The sequence below is a fragment of the Myodes glareolus genome, chromosome 22, assembly GCF_982192425.1.
Source record: "Myodes glareolus chromosome 22, mMyoGla1.1, whole genome shotgun sequence".
Classification (NCBI taxonomy): Eukaryota; Metazoa; Chordata; class Mammalia; order Rodentia; family Cricetidae; genus Myodes; species Myodes glareolus.
In genome coordinates, this window is record NC_142047.1 from 38,774,864 (window position 1) to 38,801,842 (window position 26,979).

The following is a 26,979-nucleotide window of genomic DNA, read 5'->3' on the forward strand; positions in this document are numbered from 1 at the left end:
GAGGCTTCCAAACTCTTATTGGCTTTCTACTGCCTGTCTGGCAGCACCCTCCCACTCCCATCTTCTGGCCCTCCTGCTCCTGGGACCTCTTCTCCTCCTGTGATATCTTATAAAGCGACCTGGCCTTTCTGGCTGCCTTAGGAGAGCAGACATTCCGGGGTCATCTCTCACCCTCCTCAGCTTAGTCCACCTGGAGTGCTGCTCCTCACTGACCCCCACCCCTCCTCCGCCCTCCACCCCTCATCTCTCCACCCTCGAGATAAGCTGCTCAAGCCACAGCTTTTTGAGAGCCAGAGCCTTTCTGGAGCCTGTCTTGCAAGGTGGGTTGTCGTTTCAGCACAAGGGGTGGGGAAGCAAAATACCAGGAGGAGGAGGAAGCCGTGAAGCCGTGGGGGAGTTTCTGAGTCAGAGAAGGAACGGTGCTCTGCCAAGCAGGCAGTAAGGCCACTCAGTCCACTGGGGAAGCCCAAGCCATTAACAAGGTAAGAAGAGAGTTCCTCAGGATGCAGCTACCAAGTAGGACAGACATTATCCCAAGGCCGCAGGATCCAGGTATCAGATAGCATCTGACATCCAAGATGGAATGGATTCTGAACCCTACAGGAAGAGGTTAGGGGGATCGGGGAGTGTGAATCAGACTCTGAATCACCAAGGGAATCTTCTAGAAAAAGAAACACAAGCTGCTTACCAGAAGCCCTACCCAGCCAGCTCTGAAAAGTGGGTAGGACTGTTGTGATGTAGCCCGAGTGATTCTGACCTCCAGGCCTGCTTCCCTCCTGCTCGCTGCTGCATGGGAGATAGGAGACGGAAGCTGCAGATTTGGTCTGGCTTGCAGAGTGAATTGTGGCCATTAATTAGATCAAATGAACAGAGCTATTGCACCCAGACAGTCAATCAAGCAAGCGTCAGTTGTTCGTTTTGAAAACTAGGGAAGTGGGGTCCATGAGATGGCTCAGGGGATAAGGGTGCTTGCCATCAAGCCTGATGTTCTTAGTTCCATTCCTGACAGAAGATGGTTCAGTTTCCACACCTGTCCTCTGACCGCCACATGCTACATACATACAATGTGAATTTAAACAACAGGGATGTGGCCAGCCCTGTTTTGAATGCCCAATTGGGTCTAGTGGGATTGTATTTTATAATTGCCCCCCTTGAGGGCTTCTGGAAGTCCAGAAGTGACTATAGGTATGAAATTTAATGGCATTTGTGGGGCCAGCCTAGCAACTGAGGTGGAGGAGACCTCTGCCTCAAATGGCCTTGGATAAGTCTGTTTCACTGGGGCTGAATAATTCCACAAATATAAAATAAAAATTCCTGGCCCCACATTCCTTGAAGGCAGCAAGAGCCCCCCACAGATACTGGTTCACTCAGACATTCCCGGACAGGTGTTTCCCGCTCCATGTGCCCAGCCCTGTCCGTGGACACCGAAGACAGCATTGGTGAGGACCCAGGCTCCATCTTTCTAGCACTCAAACGGCTCGAGTTTGTTCTTTGGAGTGTGGTAGCTAAGCGTGGAATCCCGGCACTCAGGAGGCAGAAGCAGGAGGATTGAGGTGAGTTTGGGGCCAGCTTTGGAGGCAGTGTGAGACACTGTCTTAAACAAGTTTGTTTTGTGGTCACTTTTATCTGGGAGCTTAACCCTAAGAGTTGCCCAGGTCTCTCGGCTGTTTATGACGGGGCCGGTGTCCCCAGCCCGCCTCCATTCTTTCTGTCTGTGCAAAGCCCTTGCCTGCCGTTTCTAACTTCTGCTTTTAGGGACATCATTCCACGAGAGAATCTAAAGTTGAGTTGCTCAAGTCTTCAGAATGCTGGCCTCTTAGATTGGTATCTAGGCAGCTTGTTTAGTTGATTTTGGTCGGGATTTCCCATTTTGCTTTAAAAAGCTTGTTCCTGATTGGCTGGGGAGGATCTGTAATCCAGGCTCCTGTAGTCAGGATGCTGGAGAAAGCCCCTAACTCTGGTGCCTTCCCCCCACCCCCACCTCCGATGATGGTTCTCAAGACATGAACGTTCTGATGACTTTCTTTTTCATTCTCAAGTGATGTGAGCGCCCATCACTGAGACAGTTAGTCTGTAATCCGAGCACGCAAGAGGTGTGGGTGGGAGGGTCAGAAGTTCAAGACCGTCCTCGGTTCTATGAGCAGCTCGGAGGCCAGCCTGAGCCACAAGAAACCCTGTCTCAAACAAAGCTCAAAGGGCTTTCTGCTTTTTAACAATGTGACTCTTCCTTGTTCCCCAACTATCTTCATTGATCCAGGGGATGTAAGGAGTCCGAATCCGTTGTGGAAGCATTACACACCATGAGAAAGTTAAGACATGGCTTAGCTGCAGCTCAATGGGAAGTCTGCAGCTGTGTCCTGTGCAGTGGCTGGGAAGCTAATGGACATTTGGGAGGACTGGGATAGCATTGTTTATGGAGAAAGGGGCCTGTGGGTAGTCTCTTGCAGGAAGAGTGACAGTTCTCTAAACGTCTTGGGCTCCTCAGCAACAAGACAGCTTGGGCAGATCCGAAAGCTGACTCCGAGGGTAGAGGTTGAAGAACAGAGGAAGGAACAGGAAATCGAAGGACAAGCAGAGGCGGGCTCTGGGCACAAGGCCTGGGGATTTGGGTTTTAGCGTGTACATGTTAGAACGTTAATCTAAGGGACTTTAGAGAGCGACAGATGTGTGCTTTAGAAAGAGGTGTGGTAGCTGAGGGTGGGGAGGGCTGGGAGGCAGTGGGGAAATGCCAATACCTCCAGCAGAGAATTCCAACAGCAAGAGAGATTGACTCGGGCTGGAACCGAAGGGGGAGTGTCTGTTCTCCACGGAGCTCCCTAAAGCACCAGGTACCCAGCGGCCCTCACATCGGCCACACACAGACTGTCCCCTGCCTCTACCATTGGTTATTAAGATGAGCTAACTCTGCCTGGGATGTGACCTAGAGTGCCCCCTAGTAGGGTAGGCAGTCACAACACATGCTGTGTAGATCCTGGTGACCAGGGACTGGACAAGCTTCACAAGAGCTCGCTCTTCCTGGCCAGGGCTTATCCAGAGCAGAAGCAGAGGGACGGAGAAGCTGCTCCATGATAGAATGGCAGGAACAAGGAGCAGGACTTTCCCCAGCACCATCCTGCCACCCTGCCAGAAAAAAAAAAAAAAAAAGGGCGGGGGAAGAAAACACAGATAGGGCCTGGCTTGGGGCCAGCAGCAGCTGGCACACAAGGAAGGCACAGAGCCATCAGGCCCTGCCGGGCAGCATTGACCCAGGGCTGGGATGGAAGGAAACCCCTGTTTTCCTAGTTCCAGGGGATGTTAGCTTTGGGCAAAACAGTCACAGAACCTGCTTGTAAAACTGCAGCCTAGGCTCTGGGTGTCCGCAGGCTGAGTTCTCCTCTCCCCGACACGCCATTGCTTCCTAGCTTTGTCCTATACCGTTTCCCACACTCAGGCTGTCCCTAGGAAAAGCTCTCTGTCTTGTGGTCGCGGAGAGGGTACAGCTACACTTAAACCATAATCAGCAATGACATAGTTTCCAGTTGTTCCCCCTTGGACTTCTGTTTTACAAACTGGTCATCCCCTAAACCATGAGGCCCAGAGGGCAAGACAGGAAGTAGCATTCACTGACACTGTCCTCTGTGATAGCATTGTGGGCATGGAGGGAGTTGTGTGTACACATGTGAATGCAAGTGAGCAAGACACACTTGGGCATGCAGGAGCCAAGCAAGGATGTCAAGCGTCTGCATTTGAGGTAGGACCTCTCACTAGACTTTAGGTCAGCAAGTCCCAGCCATCCTCTTGTCTCTGTTTTCCCACAACATGGGATGCATGCACCCAGATGGCCACAACACAGGATACATGCACCCAGATGACCACAACATGGGATGCATGCACCCAGAAGGCCACAACACAGGATACATGCACCCAGATGGCCACAACACAGGATACATGCACCCAGATGACCACAACATGGGATGCATGCACCCAGATGACCACAACACAGGATACATGCACCCAGATGGCCACAACACAGGATACATGCACCCAGATGACCACAACATAGGATGCATGCACCCAGATGACCACAACATGGGATACATGTACCCAGATGACCACAACATGAGATGCATGCACCCAGATGGACACAACACAGGATGCATGCACCCAGATGACCACAACATAGGATGCATGCACCCAGATGACCACAACATGGGATACATGCACCCAGATGGCCACAACACAGGATACATGCACCCAGATGACCACAACATAGGATGCATGCACCCAGATGACCACAACATGGGATACATGTACCCAGATGGCCACAACACAGGATGTGTGCACTCAAATAACCACAACATGGGATGCATGAACCCACATGACCACACTGTGGGGTACATGCACCCAGATGACCACAACATGGAATGCATGAACCCACATGACCACACCCAGCTTTTCTTTGGCTGCTGAGGATAAGAGCTCAGGTCCCCATGCTTGAGCAGCAAGTGCCCTTAGCTCCCGAAACCTAGCAAAGTGGGGGAATATTTTGGCCACGAAGAGGAGATAAGGGCTAGAGAGACAGAACCATGGGTAAAGTGCTTACTTTGAGAACACCAAGATGGATCATCAGAACTCAGGTTTTTCAAACACCAAACATGGCAGCATACATCTTTAATCCAGGACTGGAAATCCCTGGGGCTCACTGATGAGCAAGCCTAGCCTATTTGGCAAGCTCTAAGCCAGTGAGAGGCCTTGACTCAAAAAGAAAGAGAGGGGAGAAAGAAATGGGGAGAGGGAGGGAAGGAGGGAAGGAAAAAGAAGGAAGGTGTATGCTATATGAAGAATGAAATGACGCCAAAAGTTCCACAGTGGTCCTCACACAAACAGGCACACATACTCATACACACAAGAGACAGAGAAAAAGGCTGACCCTCGATTGATGCTTTAGGTACATCCAGAGGGAAGGCATGACTGGCAATGGGAGAGATGGGAGATGTCACTGCCACACAAACTCTGGTGAGGGCTATGACACACTTCCAGAATGTCTAAGGGGACTTCCAAGGGAAGCCTGAGACCTGGCAAAGCATGTCCTATCTCTTGAGGAAGCAAGTTACAAACTCCAAGAATCACCTCTGTGGCCGCCTCCCCCTCCTCCCAAACCCACTCTCCAATACCTCCCTCCAGGTTCGCAGGCAGCATAAAGGCTGCCTGGCAATGGCTGTCTAAATCACACACACACACACACACACACACACACACACGTGTGTGTGTGTGTGTGTGTGTGCACTTTTTGACTCCACATTTCAATTTCATTTCTGGGGATTTAATCTTACAAGTGTGTAGACAAGAAGCCCATGAATGAAGCCTTTGAAATAAGCGGAGCTTGGAAACGCAGGAGCCCTTGGTTAGATAAATTGCTGTGTGTCCGTACAATAGGTGGTAGAAAGAAACAAGGACATGCTTTGTGTTCCGTGTCCCTGTGTCGTTGTGTTCTATGACACGCTGAGAAGAAAAAGGGAAAGAAAAAAAGCAAAGAGAGGTGGGTCAGGAGGACGCCTTGCTGTGTCTCTTCCTAAGAGGGAAATCGTGAAGGGTTTGTAAACATCTAAATCTCCTCGTATGTTTGAACTGCAGCTGAACCGACAGAATAGTATTAACCCACTGTTGTGTAGCAGAGATAACTAGGCAGGTTTGGAAGCAGAGTTTTCACTGTGGACTAACGGCAAGATAAATACTGGTTCTTAGAAACTGGCACAAGGCGACCAAGTCACTAGGAAAGTTCTCATGTTTTCTTTTCTCTAGGGGAAGGCTGTGACCTCTTTGAAGATGTGTCACTAACCCCTACCTACAGAGAGCTTCGAGAATGTCCTAACTTCCCCTACAGACCCAACTGCTTGTGGCAAGATCCCCCCTCTCCACTTGTCTTCAGCAAGACAGAGATCTGGGTCCTGGCAGGCCAGGATACAGCCATCAAGCGCTCTTCGAGCCTTTCCCCTCCTGCATGGAGTCTTAAGAAAGCCACGTTTTCAGTTCTCACTCTACAGGCTTCATGATCTTGAGAACCAGTCTTTTCAAAACAATTGGAACCCCATGAAATTTCCTATTACATACCCCATTTGAGCAGACAATCAGGATATTTGTTTATTTTTTTTGTCCTTTGGCAATTTCATATATGCATATAATTTAATGATATGCACCCCCTATACCTATTCATGCAAATCAATGGGTCCTAAAAAATATTTTTTAAGTTGTGAATAATGACTAGACTGAGAGGGTCAGTGGGTGACAGAGAAGAGAGTCAGTGGGTGATAGAGGGTAAGAGAGAGTAGCAGGATATGTGACTTGTGTATGTATGTACATATATATACATATATGTACATATATACACACACATCATATGTATGTATAAAATGACATTGTAAGACCCACTATTTTGTGCATTTAAAATATACTAATAAATATAAACATTTAAAAAACTGGGCTTAGTGACTCGATCCTATGATTCTAGCACTTAGGAGGCTGAGGCAAAAGAACCAACAGGCGTTTAGGGCTATCTTGGGCTACATAGTAAGATGCAGGCTGGCCTATCTCAAAATTACAACACAAACATAAGCCTTTGACAAGGGAATCTAGTAAGAGTCAGACAAAATAACTTCCTAGAACTAAGAACACAGACAAATCATCCATTCCTGCCCTAGTTTTGTTTCTGTTGTTATGACAAAGTATCCTGGGCGAAACAACTTAGGCCTGGAAGGGGTTCGCCTGACTACAGTCCCTTATCGCAGGGAAATCCCGGAGGTGGGCGATACCCCGGAACCGGTGATCACATTCAGGGTGGATCCTCCGCCTTAGCAGCTAAGACAGTTCCCCACCAACATGCCCACAGGCCAACCTGATCTAGGCAGTTCCTCAGTTAATCTTCTCGGGTTACTTAGGTCCTGGGAGGCGGAAAAGGAAAACCTACCCAGCAGGGATGTAAAACCGATCTTCGAGACTGGAATGGAAGTTGTTCTAACAGTGTTTACGTTTTCATCAGGGCCTTGCCTATGTAGGCAGGAGCTCCATATTGTGTCCCTCACAGCGGAGGTCCTGGAAACATGATTGGGATGACACAGAAGAGCCAGGGTTGGGTAGACTGTGCTCACCCTGACGGAGGGCACCTGCAAGACAACCCCAAAACTCAGTGTGTTTATTATGTACTACACAAAGGGGAGGGGCTAGCTAGTTTCAGTTGGAGGGCTCTGTAGGAGAACAGTCTCCAGCGGTAAACATCCCAGACGAGGGTTGATGCTTTCTGGACACACTGCCAACATTTGTCCTGGGACCAGAGGAAGGTCGCCGTTTCTATGGGGGCCCTTGCTATGACCATGCTCGTGTGGACAATACGTACTCTGAGGACTTCACCCACTCCTCACACTCGGGACCTCCTCCACTCCCTACACATGTAGGCTCTCTTTAGTGTATTTCTTTCATTTTGAGAGAGGACCTTACTGAATTACTCTGGCAGGCCTTGAACTTGCAATCCTCCTACTTCTGCCTCCCATGTACACAGGGTTATAGGCATGTACCACCCAAAGGAAGAGATTGCAATTGATGATGATACCTGTCATCAGGAGAATAGCAAGCCCTTCCCTTCTTTACTAAGGCGCAAGGGAGGAGAATCTCTAGGTCACGTGATGATATATATACATTAACACCTTGTTCTTGTTCATATTTATGCTCTGTGTAATAGCCAGCTTGTCTCTTGGTTATTTATATCAAGAAGTCGCTCGGACCAGAATGATGCAGAAGAGAGCATTAAAACCTCTAAGAGGGACTAGAGAGAGGACTCCTTGGTTAAGAGCACCGGCTGCTCTCACTGAGGAGTAGGGGTCAGATCCCAGCATCCACATGGTGCCTAGCAAGCATCTGTAACTCTAGTGCCCAGGCATCCAACACCCTTTTTCTGGTCTCCAAGGGTATTGTATGCATGTGGATGATTAACCAACACACATAAGATAAAAACAACTGATTTTTAAAACTGTTTAGGAGGGAGACACCAGCATGGCGCTTGACACCAGATTATCTTTATTCTTTTTAGAAATTGTGTGTGTGTGTGTGTGTGTGTGTGTGTGTGTACATATGCATGCGGGTGTATTTGCACACATGCACCTGTGGAGATTAGAAGACAACTCGCAGGGGCCAGTTCCCTCCTTCCACCATTTTGATCCTCGGTGTCAGACTCAGGTTTATTAGCCGGTACTGTTGCCTGCTAAGCCCTCTTGCTGACTTTGATGCACGCTCTCTTTCTCTGTCCCCTCTCTCTGCATTGAAATATGTACTTTCCTTTATTATATGTGTTTTACTATATTTTGTTCTTTGAGAATTTCATACATGCATACAATCCTCCCCCAACTTTTCCCAGATTCACTCTCACCTCCTCACCCCTCCCCCACCCCCAAATTTCATGTCCTTTTTTTTTTTTTTAATACCCCAACAAGTCCGGTTTTTGGAATCAGGAATATAAGGCCATCCACTGGAGCATGGCTGACCTACCAAGCACCCCACACGAAGGTTTTTCCTATAAAATAAGCCCGCACTGTGCAGAGTGAAGCCAGGGCCTCCACCAGTCTTCATGAACTTTTATGTGAATTACAAATGCCAACGTGTTCTTTAAATATTGAAAATATAGCGACTGGAACACCCTCCTAACACCTTCTTCTGTTATCGCTTTGTGTAATGAACATCTGAGTTCCTGATGAGGTGACAGTCTCTGGTATTCTGCAGGACAGTCCTGAGTAGGTTTGCAAAGCAGCCAGGCATTTCCCAAGCTGAAGCCCTGTGACCAAACAGCCCCGGGTGTCTCTAACCAGCTCCTAGGCTGGCTCACCACACATCTATAGAGTCAATGGTTCTTCTGAAATGGAGTCAGGTCATTTGTCATCTGCATAGACACAAGGTTAGCTGTGAATCCCCTCCCCCACATTCTTAGTCCCAGGGGATGAGGCTAAATCAGAAGGAACCTGATGCCCCATTGATGTATGGCTCTGCCATGAAGGAGAAAACTCTAAAGCCAGGCAGTGTGGCAGCCTTCATCCTTAGCCTTCAGGAGATTGTAGTGGGAAAGTCCCAGGCTTCATCAGAATGGGGGAGGGATGAGGAACAGTTTGTGAGACTCTCCTTCACATGAAGGAATCAGTGAGGTGAGGAGTAACCTGATGGCAGCCCATGGCTAAGTGTCTCACTTCCCTTGGTTTGGAGAAAAACAAAAGTATTCAAGCAGGACTTGGTCAGACAGACAGCTTTGCCTGCAGGCCACTCTGTCAGGGGTGTAGAAGGCACAGGGTGTGGCAGTGTCCCTTATATTGAGTGAATGCAGCTGAGTGGGGACGTTCTTGGGAGTTCAGTGGACAAGAAAGACCAGAGGGGGACGTTTTAAAGACAGTAAAAATAGAACACAACGATCCAGTAAGAACCAAGGAGCCAGAATTACTCTGCAGAGGGATTTGGACAAGGGCTTGCAGGAAGTTTCTGAATTTTTACATTGCTCCTTGGAGGGGGTCCAAGAGAAGCCAGAAGGTAGATGCCACCATAGCCTGACTCAGCCCCATTCCTCTGCTTGCCCTTTAAAGGTCTTCTACTTCCAAAGGATGGTACTGCCTAAGAAAGGGAAGCTGCTGCTGTTCCTGGTTTCCCAGATGTTAATTGCTGCACTCTTCTTCCACACGTTGGGACATAGGGGCTTTGTCCAGAACGAAGAAGAGTCCAGGAGGCCCGTGCATGTGCTGGTCCTGTCTTCCTGGCGGTCAGGATCCTCTTTTGTGGGGCAGGTTTTTGGGCAACACCCGGATGTCTTCTACCTGATGGAGCCTGCCTGGCACGTGTGGATGAGTTTCACCAGCAGCACGGCCTGGAAGCTGCAGATGGCTGCGCGGGACCTTCTGCGTTCGGTCTTCCTGTGTGACATGAGTGTCTTCGATGCCTACATGAAGCCAGGCCCCCGAAAACAGTCCAGCCTCTTCCAGTGGGAGCAAAGCCGGGCCCTGTGCTCGTCACCTGTCTGTGACTTCTTCTCTAGTGACCAGATCAGCTCGCCTGAGCCTTGTAAGCGCCTCTGTTCTCAGCAGCCCTTTGATATGGTGGAGAAGGCCTGCGGCTCTCACAGTCACGTGGTACTCAAGGAGGTGCGCTTCTTCAACCTGCAGGCACTTTACCCACTTCTCACAGACCCTTCTCTCAACCTGCACATCGTACACCTGATCCGAGACCCCCGGGCTGTGTTCCGATCTCGGGAACACACCAGAGGGGACCTCATGATTGATAGTCACATTGTGCTGGGGGACCATTTGAAAGCGATCAAGGAGGAAGACCACCCCTATTATACCATGCAGATCATCTGCAAAAGTCACGTGGACATAATCAAGGCCATCCAAGCCCTGCCTGAGGCTCTACAGCAACGCTTCCTGCTCCTGAGGTACGAGGACCTGGTTCGGGCACCGTTGGCCCAGACCTCCAGGCTATACAATTTTGTGGGGTTGAAATTCTTACCCCATCTCCAAACCTGGGTTCACAACGTCACCCGTGGCAAAAGTATGAGTCAGCCTTCCTTTGCCACTAACGCCAGAAATGCCCTGAACATCTCCCAGGCATGGCGTTGGTCATTGCCTTATGAAAAGGTTTCTCGACTTCAAGATGTCTGTAGTGAGGCTATGGATTTGCTGGGCTACCTCCCAGCCAGATCCAAACAAGAGCAAGGCGACCTGTTACTGGATCTTTTGTCTTCTCCGAACACTTTGGGGCCACTCTAGCGAGAAGGCTTAGGAGACCTGTCTGTACCAGTTGGGTCCAGCCTCAGCCACCACAAAATGATCCCAGGCCTGAACAGTGTCATGAGATAAGCAAGCTGAGCATCAGCTGTGCCTCCACAGGCCCAAGCAGAAGCCTTTGTGTCTATACTGAGATACACGCTACATCTGAGCCTAAAGTCAAGAATCTCCTTCTGTCTTTGAAAGACTCAGGGACCTTGAGCAGCCCCTCCAGCCCACCAAGCAAGACTGCCGTCTCTCTTCTCTCCTTGACCCTCCCACCCATGCATACCTCAGAGACTATGGCCTGCAGGCCTACTAGACACACCAAGCAGCACCCTTGGAACAAGTCCATAAACCTCCTGTTCACATCTTCCCAACAAGAAGAGGAAGAACAAAAACCAGGGAAATGGGGCTTTCACCAAAGAACTCCCAGCAACTTCCACAGAGACCCTCAGATTCAAGGCAGCAGGCACAGGGGTGGTTGCTTACCTGTGAGTCTGCCTCTAGCACTGCCAGTTACCACAAACAGGCAGCAAACACCTTGCCCAATAGGACCAGCACTCATGTTCACAGTGCAATTGGTCCGGATGGCATCTCTCTCCAGTGTTTATCAGTGTTTATCTGTGAAACTGCTCTCCGATAATATGAAAATTATAAACCAAGCTTCTGTTTTGAATTCCTCTTGTATGTTTTCTGACTACCAGTAGACAATCTTCATTCTCATGGGATTCTAACAATGGGCATAATCATCTTTGTAGAGTTTTTTTTTTATTGTCTTTTGCTATTGTCTAATGCATAAAAAAATCACTACCACTTTTGGATAAATCGAGCCTCTGTTGTCTTAAGCGTTGGTGGAAGGTAGCTGCATTAGCTGCTTGTCTGTTGCTGCAATAGAACACCACTGCAGAAAGCAACTTTGGGGAGAAGGGGTTTATTTGGTTTATAATCCCAGTGGGGTACGGTTCATCACGGTGGGTAAGGTATGGTAGCAGGGGTGTGAGGCTGGCAGGTCATATTTCACCCACACACAGGAAGCAGAGAGAAAGAACAGGAAGTTGAGCCAGGCTGTACAACCTGAAAACCCACCCCCCAGTGACACACTTCCTCCAGCAAGGCTCCACGTGGAAATTCTGTAATTTCTCCAAACAGCACCTCCTAGGGACCAAGCGATGAACAACATGAGCCCATGTGGGACATTGTATACTCAAATACAACAGCTGCAGTCAGCGACTCACCCCTTCCCTGTGACATACGTGTAACAACGTGTGTATCACCCTGGGAGCTCCGCACCTAATTCTTTGACTCTAATTCCTCAGCCAGAAGACCTCAGTCTCTCCGTCGGTTTCTAACAGTCATCTCCCCTAGTAAGGAAAGTTGTTTCTCCCAGCCTTTGCAGATGTCCCCAGGTCCCTGCTGTGCTTTAGGACCACTGTGTACAAACGCACACTGCCAGGTGCTTCCTCGAGTCTGGTGGGATCAGAGCCTCTCAGTGTGGGATTCTAGATGCTCATTGCACCACCTTGCTGGCTCTCCAGGCCCTACTGACTTCTCCTGGCACAAGGCACCCCCAATGTTAGACAGCAATGAAATTCACCTCCTGGTCCCAAGACATGCTGAACACATGTCTTTGCCACTGGGGTAAAAAGAACAAGGCATGATATCTATAGAAAGTGCTGGAGAGATGGCTCAGAGTATAAACTGCTCTTGGAGAGGACCTGAGCTCAGTTCCTGGCACCTATGTTGTGTGGCTCACAATCTCTTGTAAGTGCAGTTTGAGGTTTTGACTCTCTTTTCTGACAGCCTTGCAAGCATTGCACATACATACACACATACACACACACACACACACACACACACACACACACACACACACACAAAGAGAGGGGGTCTGGAATTTTATGAGCCTCTGAGCTCTGAATGGTTGGTTTTTTTAATAACTCATTGAGTCCAAACCTGACAGAATCTGCCATTTTGCCTTTTCCTTTGATTCGTCAATGTTTCTCACTTCATCAAGTCAGAGTTCTCCCCCACCGTTCTTCTGAGCATCAACAGAACGCCCCATCATCTGTGATACTTGAGGAACTGCTGCCTTTGCTAGCAGGGTTGGTTGGTGTTAATGTCTATGCTGCTTCAAAGGAGCAAATTTACTCTAACATTCAAATCCAAGTAACTTCCAGAACTCCTCAAGAGCTTAGGACCTGGGGCTTAGTTGGTAAATTTCTTGCCACATATGCATAAGGATGTTGTAGGAGCCAGCTTGTTTCGTTCCTGGTTGCCCAGACTAGAAATAACCACACAGAAACTGTATTAATTAAATCACTGCTTGGCCTATTAACTCTAGCTTCTTATTGGCTAGCTCTTACATCTTAATTTAACCCATTTCTATTAATCTGTGTAGAGCCACGTGGCTGTGGCTTACCGGTAAAGTTCCATCTGGCATCTGTCTCTGGTAAGGGCTACATGGCTTCTCCCTGACTCCACCTTTTTTTTCTCCCAGCATTCAGTTTTAGTTTTCCCCCGCCTAGCTCTACTCTACCCTATCACAGGCCAAAGCAGTTTCTTTATTCATTAACCAATAAAAACAACATATATACAGAAGGACTTCCCACACCACAAGGACCTGAGCTCACCAGCTCAAAACCCATGGTAAAACACTGGGCATCTATACTCACAGTGTTGCTGTGCAGAGGGGAAGTGTAGATTTTTGAAGCTCATTGGCCATCTAACCTGACCAAAAGTATGAGCTCCAGGCTTATTTAGAGACCTCATCTCAAAATTAGAGACCTCTCTCATCTCCAAAAATAAAGCACAGGGGCTGGAGAGATGGCTCAATGATTAGAAGAACTAGCTACTCTTTCAGGGGTCCTGGATTCAATTCCTAGCACCCACACAATGGCCCACAACCAGTCTCAAGGGATCAAATACCCTCCTCCTCTGGCCTCCAAGACATGCATGTGGTACACAAACATATGTGCAGGCGAAAAACCTATATGCCTAATATATAAATTCATTAAAAATAAGGTGGAAAGCAATAGGGGACTTCAACTAGAATTTAATGGCATTTCTATCTATAATTCCTGTGTGGTTTTACTTTGTATATAATGACAGCAATTGTTAACATTTTAACAAAGTTTAATTAAAACTTGTGAATAGTGGCTATATAACGGTAGAATCAGTTTATGGTGATTTTTATACAGAATCTGACTTGGTGTTAATCTGTAATATTTTTTCAAGTTATAGCTTACAATTTACTATATGATTGTTTACGCCTAGTCTTAAACATAATCTCTGCATGTATATTATCATAATTCTATTGAATTACTTTTATAGACTGAGAAAGTAAAATTTGTTAAATGAGCATGTATGAGTGACATGGGCCACTTAGCAATAAATCTGACAGGCATTACTCAGGAGAGCCCAGTGCACTGACCCTCCTGCTGGCAGAGAGGCCCAGGATTGTAACTCTTCTCACAAATGTCTCTGGCCCTCCATAGTACTGCAGAGAAGTAGCTCCCAATAGCCTGAGCCTGGCTGTCACATTCTGCTAACTCTGTCTTCATTCATTCATTCTATTCATGTAACAAGCAATACCATATGGCGAGGGATACCCTGGGCATTGCTGCTGAGAGCTTGTGGGGACAAACAGTAGCCGGGTCAGTGTTAGTGCAGGGCACGTGGTCAGGGAATGAGGAGGGTGCAGAAGTCTAAGGGTCATTCGAGGGAGAGTCTTCCTGGAAATAGGGAGGGGCATGCCATGCAGAGATCTGGGAACAGACACCCTGACAACATCCTGGCAAATGCCCAAGCCAGCATAGGCAATACCAAAAAGCATCTCTGAGAGCTATGATGCTTTCAGTAATGATGATCTCATGCAAGGTAAAGAAGTACAAGCGTGGCAGGAAGGTCAATAAACCCGTGAAACTGTACTGCCCGGTGGCTCTGCCGCTGCCAGCAGGGTTTCCTTGTGTCACCGTGCACAGGGCAGGCAGCATTAACTGCATCACTGCTCACACAGGCCGTCCTTACTGAACTCTCACAGTGTTAGTGTCCGCGAGACTGGCACAGTCCAGACAGCTCAAATAATAATGGGCCCTTGCTGAGCCAGGCTAATTGCCATATCAGCAACCCCTCCAATCATGGTTCCCTGGGTTTTATACAACAGTGGCTCACAACAAGAAGTGTTTTAGCATTATTTGATTGGCACACCGTGATTGCGCATTTTTCTCTGGGGGATTTGGAGCTGTCACACTTAAGTTGGGCTGCTGCGGGCATCAGTGGGGCACAGGCAGCAGTGCACAGGGAAGCTTTCCAGAGTCGAGAATCATCTGGTCCAAAGGAACGTGCAGCCACGGAGAAACCCTCCTCCACGTGGGTTTCTCTTGATCTTTTCGCTCCTGTCCAGATGAATGAGCTGCCAACCCGCATGTCTAGACTGAAGACAGGCCAGACCCAAGGCTTCCAGCCTTTCCTAGTCACCTCAGTAGAGTGGCAGGGTAGGTCAGGAGAGGACAAGTCGGATTCCTTCTGGACTCTGGTTCCTGGCAAGTTAATCATGTTCTATTTGAGGACTTCATGCCAATGAACCTTTGGGTATCATTAATTTTGGACTAAGTGAGTTATTAAAAAGATAAAACGAAGCTGGGAATGGTGGTGCACACTTTTAATCCCAGCACTTGGGAGGCAGAGGCAAGTGGATCTCTGAGTTTGCTACAGAGTTCCAAGACAACCAGAGCTACACAGCAAAATCCTATCTTGGGGGAAAAAAAAAAGGAAGGAAGGAAGGAAAGAAGGTGGAGACAAGGAATTAGGGATTAGGGGATAAATATGATCAAAATATGTTGTTCGTATGTATGGAATTCTCAAAGGATCATTTTTCTGCATTTAAAGTACAAGAGCTGTATCGTGAGAGGTGAGGAGAAAGAAGTTTAAGACAGAGGTGCAGGCAGACTGCCTGGGACCCTCCATTCACAGGTAGTGGCCCTGCAGCTTGTGCCTTTAGTAATTCAGGCAGCTGAGACCAGAAGAGGAAACACCTTAGAGGCCACAACACCGTCATTTAGAGCATTGAGTAAAACCAGCAGGACCGATGAAGGCGGAAGCAGGTGGGCCAGGAAAACCATCAGTCTTGCTGAGGACACGGGACTCAGGCCTGGGTATCAGAGGACTCTCGGGGCTCACAGGACCTGGGCTTCTACTCCTGTGTTTCTGTTTGGTTTATTCCCGCTGTCACCCCCTTTACTGGCATTCTCAGCACCCTGCAACCGTTTGACTTTTTAAAAATTATTTCCTTATTTACTTGCGTGCACATGGCCGTGTGGGCAGACAGATGAGTGGGCGTGGGCGCACACACGCCACCAAACGCATGTGGAAGTTGGAAGGCAACTTGTGGGGGAGTCATTTGGTTCTCTCCTTCCACCACGTGGACCCTAGGGATGGATTGCCAGGTGTGACGGCAAGCCCCCTTATTTGCTGAGCCATCTTGCTGGCCCATGAGCAATGTTTTAAACATCTTAAACCAACTTCTTAAACTGAACCTCATCCCCCATGAAATGCTTGTATCTCAGACTCATGTATCTGTCTGGAGGACACAAGCTACTGCCATTTCTAAGTTTCCTGCTCCCTTCCTAGAACCCATTTCCATTCCCTTGGCTGTGACAGCACCACGGACACCACGGACAGTGTATGCTTTCTCCTCTGCCCTTAATCCTGTCTGGATCCCTCCCTGCCCCTCTCTTTCTCTTTCATTTGTCGTCGGCCAAAACCGTATTCCCTAGTCAACAGCGACCAACGGTGATGAGATAAGCCCACAAATGAGAGCAATTTGATTTTTTATTAATTCTTTCATTTATTTTTACAAACCAATCACAGTTTCCTCTCCTTCCTCTCTTCCTATTCCCTCCCCTTCCTCCCATCTATCCCGGGCCCCATCCACTCCTTCTCCATTCAGAAAGGGGCAGGCCTCCCATGGGAGTCAACAAAGATGGTATATCACATTGAGGCAGGACCAAGCTCCTTCCCTGCATTTCGGGTAAGGCAACCCAGCACAGGAACTAGGTTCCAAAAAGCCAGCTCAAGTGCCAGGGACAGGTCCTGATCCCACTGCTAGGAACCCCACAAACAGACCCAGCTACATAACTGTCATCCACATGCAGAGGGCCTAGGTCGGTCCCATGCGGGCTCCCTAACTTTTGGTCCAGAGTCTGTGAGTTCCCAATAGTTCAGGTCAGCTGCCTCTGTGGATCTGCCCATTATTTTCTTGACCCCCACCCTGGCTCATACAATCCCTCCTCACTCTTGTCAACTGGACTCCCAGGTCTCGGTCCAGTGCTTGGCTGTGGATCTCTGCATCTGCTTCTCTCAGTTACGGCATGAAGACTGAGAACAATTTTAAACTGGAAAAAAACTATGAAAATGTTGATTATTGGTGACTTAGAATAAGGACAAGCCCTGACTTCCACATGCACACATACACATATACATGCACACACACACACATACACATACTTGCAAGCATGCACACACACACAAACACACACACACATGTACACATATCACACACATACGCATGCAATAGATACTGACTCTCCCTAAGTTCTCCCAAGCAGAACTCTAAGCCTCACGGGTGGTCAGTGGCCCGGCTGCCATACCAGTTTTCACCTTCTCACCATCCTGAGAGAACCATAAGGAAGCTGGCTTACTGTTTGTGTTTTAATTTACAACAGGAAACAGTAGGTGCCGTGGGTACTTGGAGCTACCGTTCGTAAAATCCAAGCTCGCTCCAGAAAGGCTTGTCCCTGCTCCACTCAATCAATGCGGTTATGAGGAGCAACTGTGAGGAAGACAAACACTGGATGGAGCACAACAAAGACCTCTGTTCTTTCACCTGGGACTGAATTGCAGGGAGGGAACCAAACGGTAAGAATTTTATAGGTGAGAGGGGGTGTGAGGGGGAACGAACGAGAACAATCTAGAAATAATTAACCTGAAATTTTAAAAATTAAATTTAACTGGACTCCCTCTGTGAGAACCTCAACTATGTCCATTTGTAAGTTACAAAAAGAATATATATATACACATACACACACACGCACGAACACACACATACACATGTATACACACACATACACACACGTACATACACACATATACACACACATACACACACATATACATATACATACACACACACACACACACACACACACACATATAAAGGTTTGCCCAAACACATTTGACTGAGGAAGATTTCATTTTCTCAATACTCCATATCTGTCAGGAAAGTGTTTTGAGAAAAGCCAGGCTTGGGAATGCTGAATGTCTGTGGCCATGAGCCTGCATGGACCTCACACACTGCCTTCTCCTTGCCTGCTCCCACCCCTAAGCCAGCAAGGGCCCAGTGGGGAGAAATCACTTGCTAAGACAGCTGCCTTCCTGTGCCGTTTATAATAGTCTGCTTCAACAGGTCGGAACCCTTCCCCTGCTCCTCAAAACCCTCCCAGCCCTCTTGGGACTACACTGCACCTCCCCTTCTTCCTCAAAGAGAGACCGTGGGCTAATGAATCCCTCCACTCCCCCACGCCAAACATCTGAGTGTTCCTTCCCCCTCCCTTCTAAGGCCAGTCCCACGCTTGGAGATGCAGTCCTAACCCTCCCACCTTCTGAAGAACTGTCTGGTTCTCAAGTTTACTCCTTTCCTCTAAACCTCAGATTCTCTTCAGCCAAATCTTCCCCTTTGGTTCCGTGCCCACAATGCTCTCCCTTCTTGGGAGAAACGGAACCGCCCCTTTCCATATCTACAAACTCTCCTCACCTGCTGGACCACAGTGCCCTTAAGCGGTATCCATAGCCATTCATTTGCCTCTGCTTGCTCCTTAGCCCACTACAGTCTGGATCACCACCTCCTGCCTTCCCCTGAACCAGCCCTCACTGGCCTGGAAACCCAATTCCGCGCTGTTCCGGCGCTCTAGTCCACGCATTCTGGCGCTTACCTCTCCTCCAGTCTCCTGAAACATCTCTCCCACTTCCTCCTTAAGCCCCACTCTAGACACCTCTCCGGCCTCTGCCTCCTCTCTGCCTTCCGTGTTGTCCCCTTTTCCTAGCTACTAAATGTTGGAGTCCTTAGGCACAGGCATAAAGTCTCTCCCTTTTTCACTGGGGACCTGCTATTTACCTCCCCTGAGCTGCAAATTGTGGATTACTGACACATACATCCCTGACCCAGACTCCCATAGCCCTAGGTCTGTACAATCCAATAACTACGCTGTAGGGAAAAAGAAAAAGTTCAGAGAGTTCAAATCCCACAGTAAGAAAGCCTCACAGCTTATCCTGTGGGTGCCGCCCCATTCTCCCTTCGGTTCTGCTCCTTGCTCTTAAATCCATGGCTCTACCAGTACCACACAAGCGTCTTCCTTTTGTTTTGGACCACGCTGTTTGTACCACGCAAGCACCATCCTCCGCGTGGCATATCACATCCTTTCTCCCACGTGGAACCAGCCCCTCTATTCCACCATCAACGTCCGTGGCTTTTAAATCATTATCTTCCTTCGGTCCAAGGGAAGTCCCTCTAGCGTTTCTCTGACTTTGGCCCTCTTCATCAGTTACTGTCCTTGTGGCTATGACTAAAAGGTCTGACTAAAGCAATCTGAGGATGGAAAGGTTCATTCTGGGTCACAGTTTGAGGGTACATCCTTCAGAGCAGAGGAAGGCACGGCGACAGACTGGGAGGCAGGGGGTCACCTTGTGTCTGGTCAAGGAGCAGACAGCAGTGGATACCAGGGCCTCATTGCTCAATTTACTTCTTCACATGAGTCAGTGAAGGACACACACGCACACGCGTGCGCGCACGCACACACACACACACACGCACGCACGCACGCACGCACGCATGCACGCACGCACACACAGAACAGTGCTGCCCACAGTTAAAATGGCTCTTCCCACCTCGGCTAACCTGTCAGTAATCTTTCAGAGGTATACCTAAAAGGCTAACCCCTCACACACATGCCCAGAACCTTGTTTCCTACGTGACTTTAGACACGTCAGAGTGACGATATTAACCACCACACCCGCTAAGTTCTCGCTGGACGCCACCACAATGAGCTTCCCACTGTCACATTAAGCGTTGCTACGTCGTAAAACTACACAGGTCACAGGAGTGCTGAGGGATTATCTTATCTACTGTGATGTATCTACACCCGGCATAGTTCCTGACCCGTACCAAGCGATCAGCAAATACTTGCTTAAGTGCTCACGAGATATAAGCACAGTAGCTAACTGAGGCTACGTATTAAGACCTTGTCTCAAAGATTAAAATAAAATAAACAAAATAAAGCCATGAAGGGAAAAAAAGGTCTCCAGAACAACCGCTCTTCTGAATCTGATTTCAGTTACTTATGCCCCAACGGCTCGTTCCTCATATAACGTTTAGGGGAGGGAAAACACGTTTAATCAATAATAGAAACTTCCATTCTGAAACATACAGCAACATGTTTAAGGATCCAGATAATAAAGAGCCAACACTTCACTCACTTCCTGTTTGATAGAAATAAAGGAAATTGGATCTTAAAGCTAATGGCTTAAAATGCCATGGGTCAAGTGGGATGGGGGGTGTTCAAACGTGGAGATTCAAACACTTGGATTGACTTATGTTTTTAATGGTGGTCTGACTGCAGCCCAAAAGACTGACAATGCTTAAGTTTTCTGAAAACATAAAACTATTCAAGTATTCCCACGTGCTTCCGAAAACTCCCTGGCCACCGCCGGCAACATGGGTTTTTTGCCAAATCGAACAGAAATTTTCCAGCCTGGTTGTTGTTTTGTTCTTGCTCCCCTATTGACATGAAAATGGGCCCCTACTCTACGTTACTCCATATTGTGTAAAACTACAGGTGTTTGTTGAGCTGTGCCTTGCCCTGGGAGGTCCTTTGATTCCATTTGAGTACAAAACGACGTGGGAAGTCAAATGTGGTGGCAAGCTCCTGTAACCTCATGGTCAGGAGTCAGAAGCAAGAGGATGGTGACTTCAAGATTAACCTTGGCCACAGTTTAAGACTGTCTCAAAAATAAAAATAAAACAATGTGGGAAATAAAAGCCTCTAGGAAGCCATTGTGAAGAGCTCGCCTGAGTGGACAAACACTTGACTAATAATAGTTATGAAAATGTCCCACTTAAACTCAGAGTGAATGCTGTAAATTCTAAAGCCCCTGGGTATTATCCTAAGACAACAACTAGTGAAATATCTGTTCAAGAAAAATTAGTCAGCCCCGTAAGAACAGCAAAGATCTGGTATTTCAATCACTGTCTGATCTTAACCCCTGGCCCAGTTCAGTGTAGGGGAAGTTCTAATGCAGGCAGGGTAGGCAAGGAGATGGGACGTCCCTCTTCTGCCAACTCCTAGTCTAGGATTAAGGTTTCACTCTAGGAGGGGCCAGGTGGCCAACATCTCTCTGGGCCGTTCTCTGTTCTTCCCAAGCAAGAGGCGGAACTATAATTCCCTTCCAAAAATCAGGTCCCAGTTAGAAACCCTACTTACCCAGAAAAGGCCAAGAATGTTGGGTTCCAGATGCTTCTACCTGACCCACTCCTAGGATCCACACCAGGAGAAGCAAGATGGAAAGAGCAGGGCTCCTCCTGTCTGCATTCCAGAGTTCCCTTGTGCTCCAAGCAAGCGCATCCCTTCAGAAGAGGACTCGACTCTGGCTTAGTGGCAGATTCTGTTCCACGAGATGGGCAGGCCTAAAGAACAGGGGGCTCAACAGCTCTCCCTAAAGTAACTTATTTAAAAGAAAACCCAGTGTTGTTCATGCCCCAGAGTGTTGTCAGAAGCAATAGAAGAACCCAGGGAGATGCTCGGGTGGTACAGTGCTTGCTACATAAGCGTGAGGACCTGTGTTGAGATCCACAGCACCCTGTAAAAGTGTCAGCACAGCATATGCCTTAACCCAAAGCTACCGTTACTGAGACAGGGGGATTCCCTGAGCTTGCTGGCCAGTTAGCCTTGCCAAATTGATGAGCGTCGGTTTCAAACATGAGAAACATGTCTCAAAAAATAAGATGGAGGGGCTGGAGAGATGGCTCTGTGGTTAAGAGCTGGTGCTGCTTCAGAAGAGCCCAGATCAGCTCCCAGTAATCACATGGCAGCTCACAAACACCTGTAAGTCAGGCTCCAGGGCTTCTGATGGTGTCTTCCAGCTTCAACAGACACCAACACACACTGTACAATACAGACAAACAGGCACACAAACATGCATATCCCTGGCTGGCCTGGAACTCGCAACGTATATCATGCTGGCTTCCAATCCATGGAGTTCTGCCTAGAGATGGTGAAGCACAAAATCAAGAATGCTGTGGAGAGCTGGTCTCCAGCTCCGTGGTACGGCAGGGCAGTTGCTAGGATGCATAAGACTCTAACCATCAGGAAGGCGGAGGGCTGTGTGTCTGCCCCAGAACCAACACTAAATAGGAATGGGCAAGAGGGGTTTATGAACCTGCAATCCATCATTGAATTCTCCCCTCACAACTCTAATGATTCCTTCTTAACCAAGGGATTGAATTTAGCAACATCAATATGGGACAGCTGGTGCTTCTGCCCCCTGGTGGATGCATTAGGAAGTACATGCTGCCACTGTAGGCTTCTTGTCAAAAATATTCCAAAAGTCTCAACAAGGACAACAGTCAGCTATGGAACCTGGGACAGAAGACTAGCCAGAACTCTTCAAAACTGTCAACACCGTGAAAGACAAAAGCGGAGCCTGACATGGTGAAGCAGGCCTGAAACCTAGCTACTTTGACTTGGGGAGGGGCTGAGGCTTGAGAATTGCAAGCCCAAAGCCGTTTAGGCTACAGAGTGAGTTAAAACCCAGCCAAGTAACACTCCCTCTCAATCTATAAAGTAAAGAAGAGAACTAGAGATGGCACTCAGTGGTACCCTAAGTTCCTGCTTAGGGTATACAAGTCTGTAGGTTCAATCCCCAACACAAAAGAAGGTGGAGAGAAAAGGATTTTAAAAGTCAATTGATTCAATGAAATGCCCATCAAAATTCCAGCAAAATTCTTCATAGACTTCGAAAGAACAATACTCAACTTCAGATGGAAAAGCAAAAAACCCAGAATAACCAAAACAATCCTGTACAATAAAAGAACTTCTGGAGGCATCACAATCCCTGACTTCAAACTCTACTACAGAGCTGCAGTACTGAAAGCAGCCTGGTATTGGCATAAGAACAGACAGGAATAGAAGACCCGGATATCAATCCACACACCTTCGAACACATGATTTTTGACAAAGAAGCAAAAATATCAAATGGAAAAAAGGAAGCATATTTAACAAATGGTGCTGGCATAACTGGGTATCAACATGTAGAAGAATGAAAATAGACCCATATCTATCACCATGCACAAAACTCAAGTCCAAATGGATCAAGGACCTCAACATAAAGCCAGCCACACTGAACCTTATAGAAGAGAAAGTGGGAAATACACTTGAACACATTGACACAGGAGACCACTTCCTAAATATAACCCCAGCAGCACAGACACTGAGAGAAACAATTAATGAATGGGACCTCCTGAAACTGAAAAGCTTCTGTAAAGCAAAGGACACGGTCAACAAGACAAAATGACATCCTACAGAACGGGAAAAGATCTTCACTAACCCCACATCAGACAGAAGTCTGATCTTCAAAATATACAAAGAACTCAAGAAATTGGTCACCAAAAAAACACATAATCCAATAAAAAAAAATGGATTACAGACCTAAACAGAGAACTCTTGACAGAGGAATCTAAAATTGTTGAAAGACACTTAAGGAGACGTTCAACATCCTTAGTCATCAGAGAAATGCAAATCAAAACAACTCCGAGATTCCATCTTACATCTGTAAGAATGGCCAAGATCAAAGACACTGATGACAACTTATGCTGGAGAGGTTGTGGGGAAAAGGGAACACTTCTGCATTGCTGGTGGGAGTGCAAGCTGGTCCAACCCCTTTGGATGTCAGTGTGGTGATTTCTCAGAAAATTAGGAAACAACCTTCCTCAAGACCCAGTAATACCACTTTGGGGTATATATTCAAAGGATGCTCAATCGTGCCACAAGGACATGTGCTCAACTATGTTCATAGCAGCTTTGTTTGTCATAGCCAGAACCTGGAAACAACCTAAATGTTCCTCAGCCAAAGAATGGATAAGGAAAATCTGGTACATTTACACAATGGAGTACTGTACAGCAGAAAAAAAATAAAAACATCTTGAAATTTGCAGGAAAATGAATGGAGCTAGAAAACATTATTTTGAGTGAGGTAACCCAGATACAGAAAGACAATTATCACATATACTCACTCATAGGTGTTTTTAATCATAAAGCAAAGAAAACCAGCTCACAAATCACAATCCCAGAGAACTTAGACAACAATGAGGACACTAAGAGAGACTTACATAGATCTAATCTACATGGGAAGTAGAAAAAGACAAGCTCTCCTGAGTAAATTGGGAGCATGGGGACCTTGGGGGAGGGTTGAATGGGGAGGGGAGAGGCAGAGAGGGGAGCAAAGAAAAATGTAGTGCTCAATAAAAATCAATTTAAAAAGGTCAGTTGGATTTTATAACTCAAGAGAGACTAAGGATATATGATATACAAATATAAAGGGTGAAGTACAGATGTTAGATTAAAAAAGAAAGGCTTACAAAGCTATTGCGGGACTGTGGAGGCTGCTCCGTGGGTAAGCGCTTGCTGCATGAGGACCTATGTTTGGTCCCCAACACCCATGTAAAACTGCTGGGTGCAGTAGCACTCACCTGGAACGCCAGCACTGGGAGGCAGAGGCAGGTGGACCCCAGGGATTTGCTGGCCTGTTAGCCCTTCCTAGTTGGCAAACTCTAGCCAGTGACAGATCCTGGCAGATCCAAGGTGGGTGGTCTATGAGGAACAACACCCAAAGTTGACCTTCGGCTTCCACATATGCACACACACACATGCACCACACACACAGTACACCCTCATACATACGAACACACACCACACAGAGAGAATGATTGTGGAGATAATTTGACAATTTGATAAATTATGTATTTATTGACGTCCATAAATAGTACTTTAAAAAAAATACACTTACTGTGGGGGGGGAATCTAGTTTTAAGTTTTTTTTTTTTTTAAGTTAAGTCAGTGTGTAGGCGTGTGCACATGTGTGGAGGTGTCCACAGAAGCCATGGGCATCATCAGATCTTCTGGAGTTAGGGCTAGGGGAAATCATGCGCCATCCTACATGAGTGGGTGCTTGGGACCAAGCTCAGGCGCTCTGCAAACGTGATTGTAACTGCTGAGCATCTCTCCAGCTCCAAACCAAACCTCTAAAGAGATCAGAGTGGATGTGCTATCAGAGATCAAGAAACTGAAATCCAAAGAGGAAAAGGGTCTTGCCTAAGAGTCACAGTTGGCCAGCAGCATCAGCAGCACAACAGGCCCAGGCCTCTCTGCCACCAGAGGCTGTGCAGTCCGCTGGAAGCAAGAGGCAGAGCTGGGATCCACAGTGTCCCCAGAATGCAGCTGTGGCTGTGGTGGTGAAGGAGCCCCTTACTGTTGTCACGGCATCAACAGTCATTCATTTATTCAACACGAAACACTAGGAGACAATGGTAAGCAAACAGACTCTGGGCACAGAGTCTACACACTGAGAAAGATGCTCATTAAACCCTGGAACCAGCCCAATATTTACAATTCCAAAATGAGACGAAAAGCAATGAGGAAAAGGAAGCTGGCTAAAGCAGAGGGCAGCAGTAGGTTTCCCTGAACTGCACTTCGGAGAGTAAATAAGAATTAGTGATATAGACAGAGGGGAGAGTGAGCAGCAGGCCGGTCGGGGTAGGAGGAAGCATGGCCTTACAGTAAGGACATTTTAAGGGGCAGCAGGTGCATGGTGCAAGATAAGAGTGGGGGAAAGCCGGCCCTGAGTCGGGACCCCCAGAACCCACGTAAAAGTGTAAAAAGCCAGGCCCAGTGGCATGTGACTGTAATCCTGGTGCTGGGGCAGTAGGGTCCCTGGAGCTCGCTGGCCAGCCAGTCTAGCTAACTCAGGCCCAATCAGAGATTCTGGGTCCTAGCTGGCTTTCCGTTGCTGTGATAAACACCAGGACCAAAAGCAACCTGGGGAGAAAGGAATTTATCGGGCTTTCTTCTACCGCCTTGGCAGGACCACCTGCACAGCGGTGATGCCACCACACAATCACATCAGTCTTAAGAGATGGCTCAGCAATCAAGAGCACGTTAATCCAGCACTTGGGAGGCAGGTGGATCTCTGTGAGTTCAAGCCCATCCTGGGCTACATAGACAGTTCCAAGGCAGCCGTAGCTAGATAGAGAGACCCTGTATTAAAAAAAAAAAAACAAACAAATAAAAAGGGCAACCCTGCTTCAATTCAACCAATAGGGTGGCTCACAGCTATCTGTACTCTAGTTCCAGGGGATCCAAGACCCTCTTGCAAATATGCACATGGTACACTTACATGCATGCAGACAAGACATTCATATGCATAAAATAAAATAAATCTTTAAAAAAAAACTTTTAAAGAAAGAAAAATGCCCACAAACATGCCTGAAGGACTATCTGGTGCGCCGAGGCCTCTACCAAGAGAGTCTCTTGTCAGATGTGCCAATTTGTGTCCATTAGTCTTGTGTTCCTGTCATCCTCTGTCTTAAAACACTAACGTGAAGTGGGTCAGTGAGGTGGCTCAGCAGGCGACAATGCTTGCTGCCCTGCTCGGTTGACTTGAGTTCGACCCCTGGAACCTGCATGGTGGAAGAAGAGAACTGACAGCCGTGTGTTGTCCTCTGTCCCCCATGAGCTCCCCACACCAACAGGAAGATTAGGCAAATAACATGGCTCCTTTTTTTGGTTTTAAAAGTCATCACTGTGGTGAGTGTCGGATGGTAGGTGGGCCGGATGTGGTTAAGCCGGTTAAGAGGGGGTGGAGGACTCGGACAATGACAAGCAGGGAAGGAGAGAGGCCAGATCTAAGGGGTTTTCAAAGACTGGACATGGAGACAGGTAAGAATGGGAGGTACTGATGGTGGCTCAGAGGTTCCTAGTGTGGGCAAGCAGAGGAAGAGGCCAATCCTGGAGAAGGGGGTGGTATTCATTGAAGAACTCTGGATGTAGTCAGGGATACTCTGAGTGGGGCATCAGAAATGATAGATCAGTGATTCCTTTTACGATCTGTC

At 47.7% G+C, this 26,979-nt stretch overlaps 1 protein-coding gene across 1 annotated transcript; it reads left to right on the plus strand.

Moving 5' to 3' along the window:
• The first annotated feature begins 28 nt into the window (after positions 1-28).
• Chst4 (carbohydrate sulfotransferase 4) lies at positions 29-11,442 on the plus strand. Its single transcript, XM_048437277.3, has 3 exons — positions 29-320; positions 1,386-1,553; positions 9,591-11,442. Exon 3 carries the CDS (start codon positions 9,609-9,611, stop codon positions 10,764-10,766), a length of 1,158 nt encoding a protein of 385 aa, XP_048293234.2. The 5' UTR covers positions 29-320; positions 1,386-1,553; positions 9,591-9,608; the 3' UTR covers positions 10,767-11,442.
• The last annotated feature ends 15,537 nt before the right edge of the window (positions 11,443-26,979 follow it).

Coding starts and splice junctions, on each gene's coding strand:
- Chst4 (XM_048437277.3), top strand. CDS start 9,609: ATGGTACTGCCTAAGAAAGGGAAGCTGCTGCTGTTCCTGGTTTCCCAG.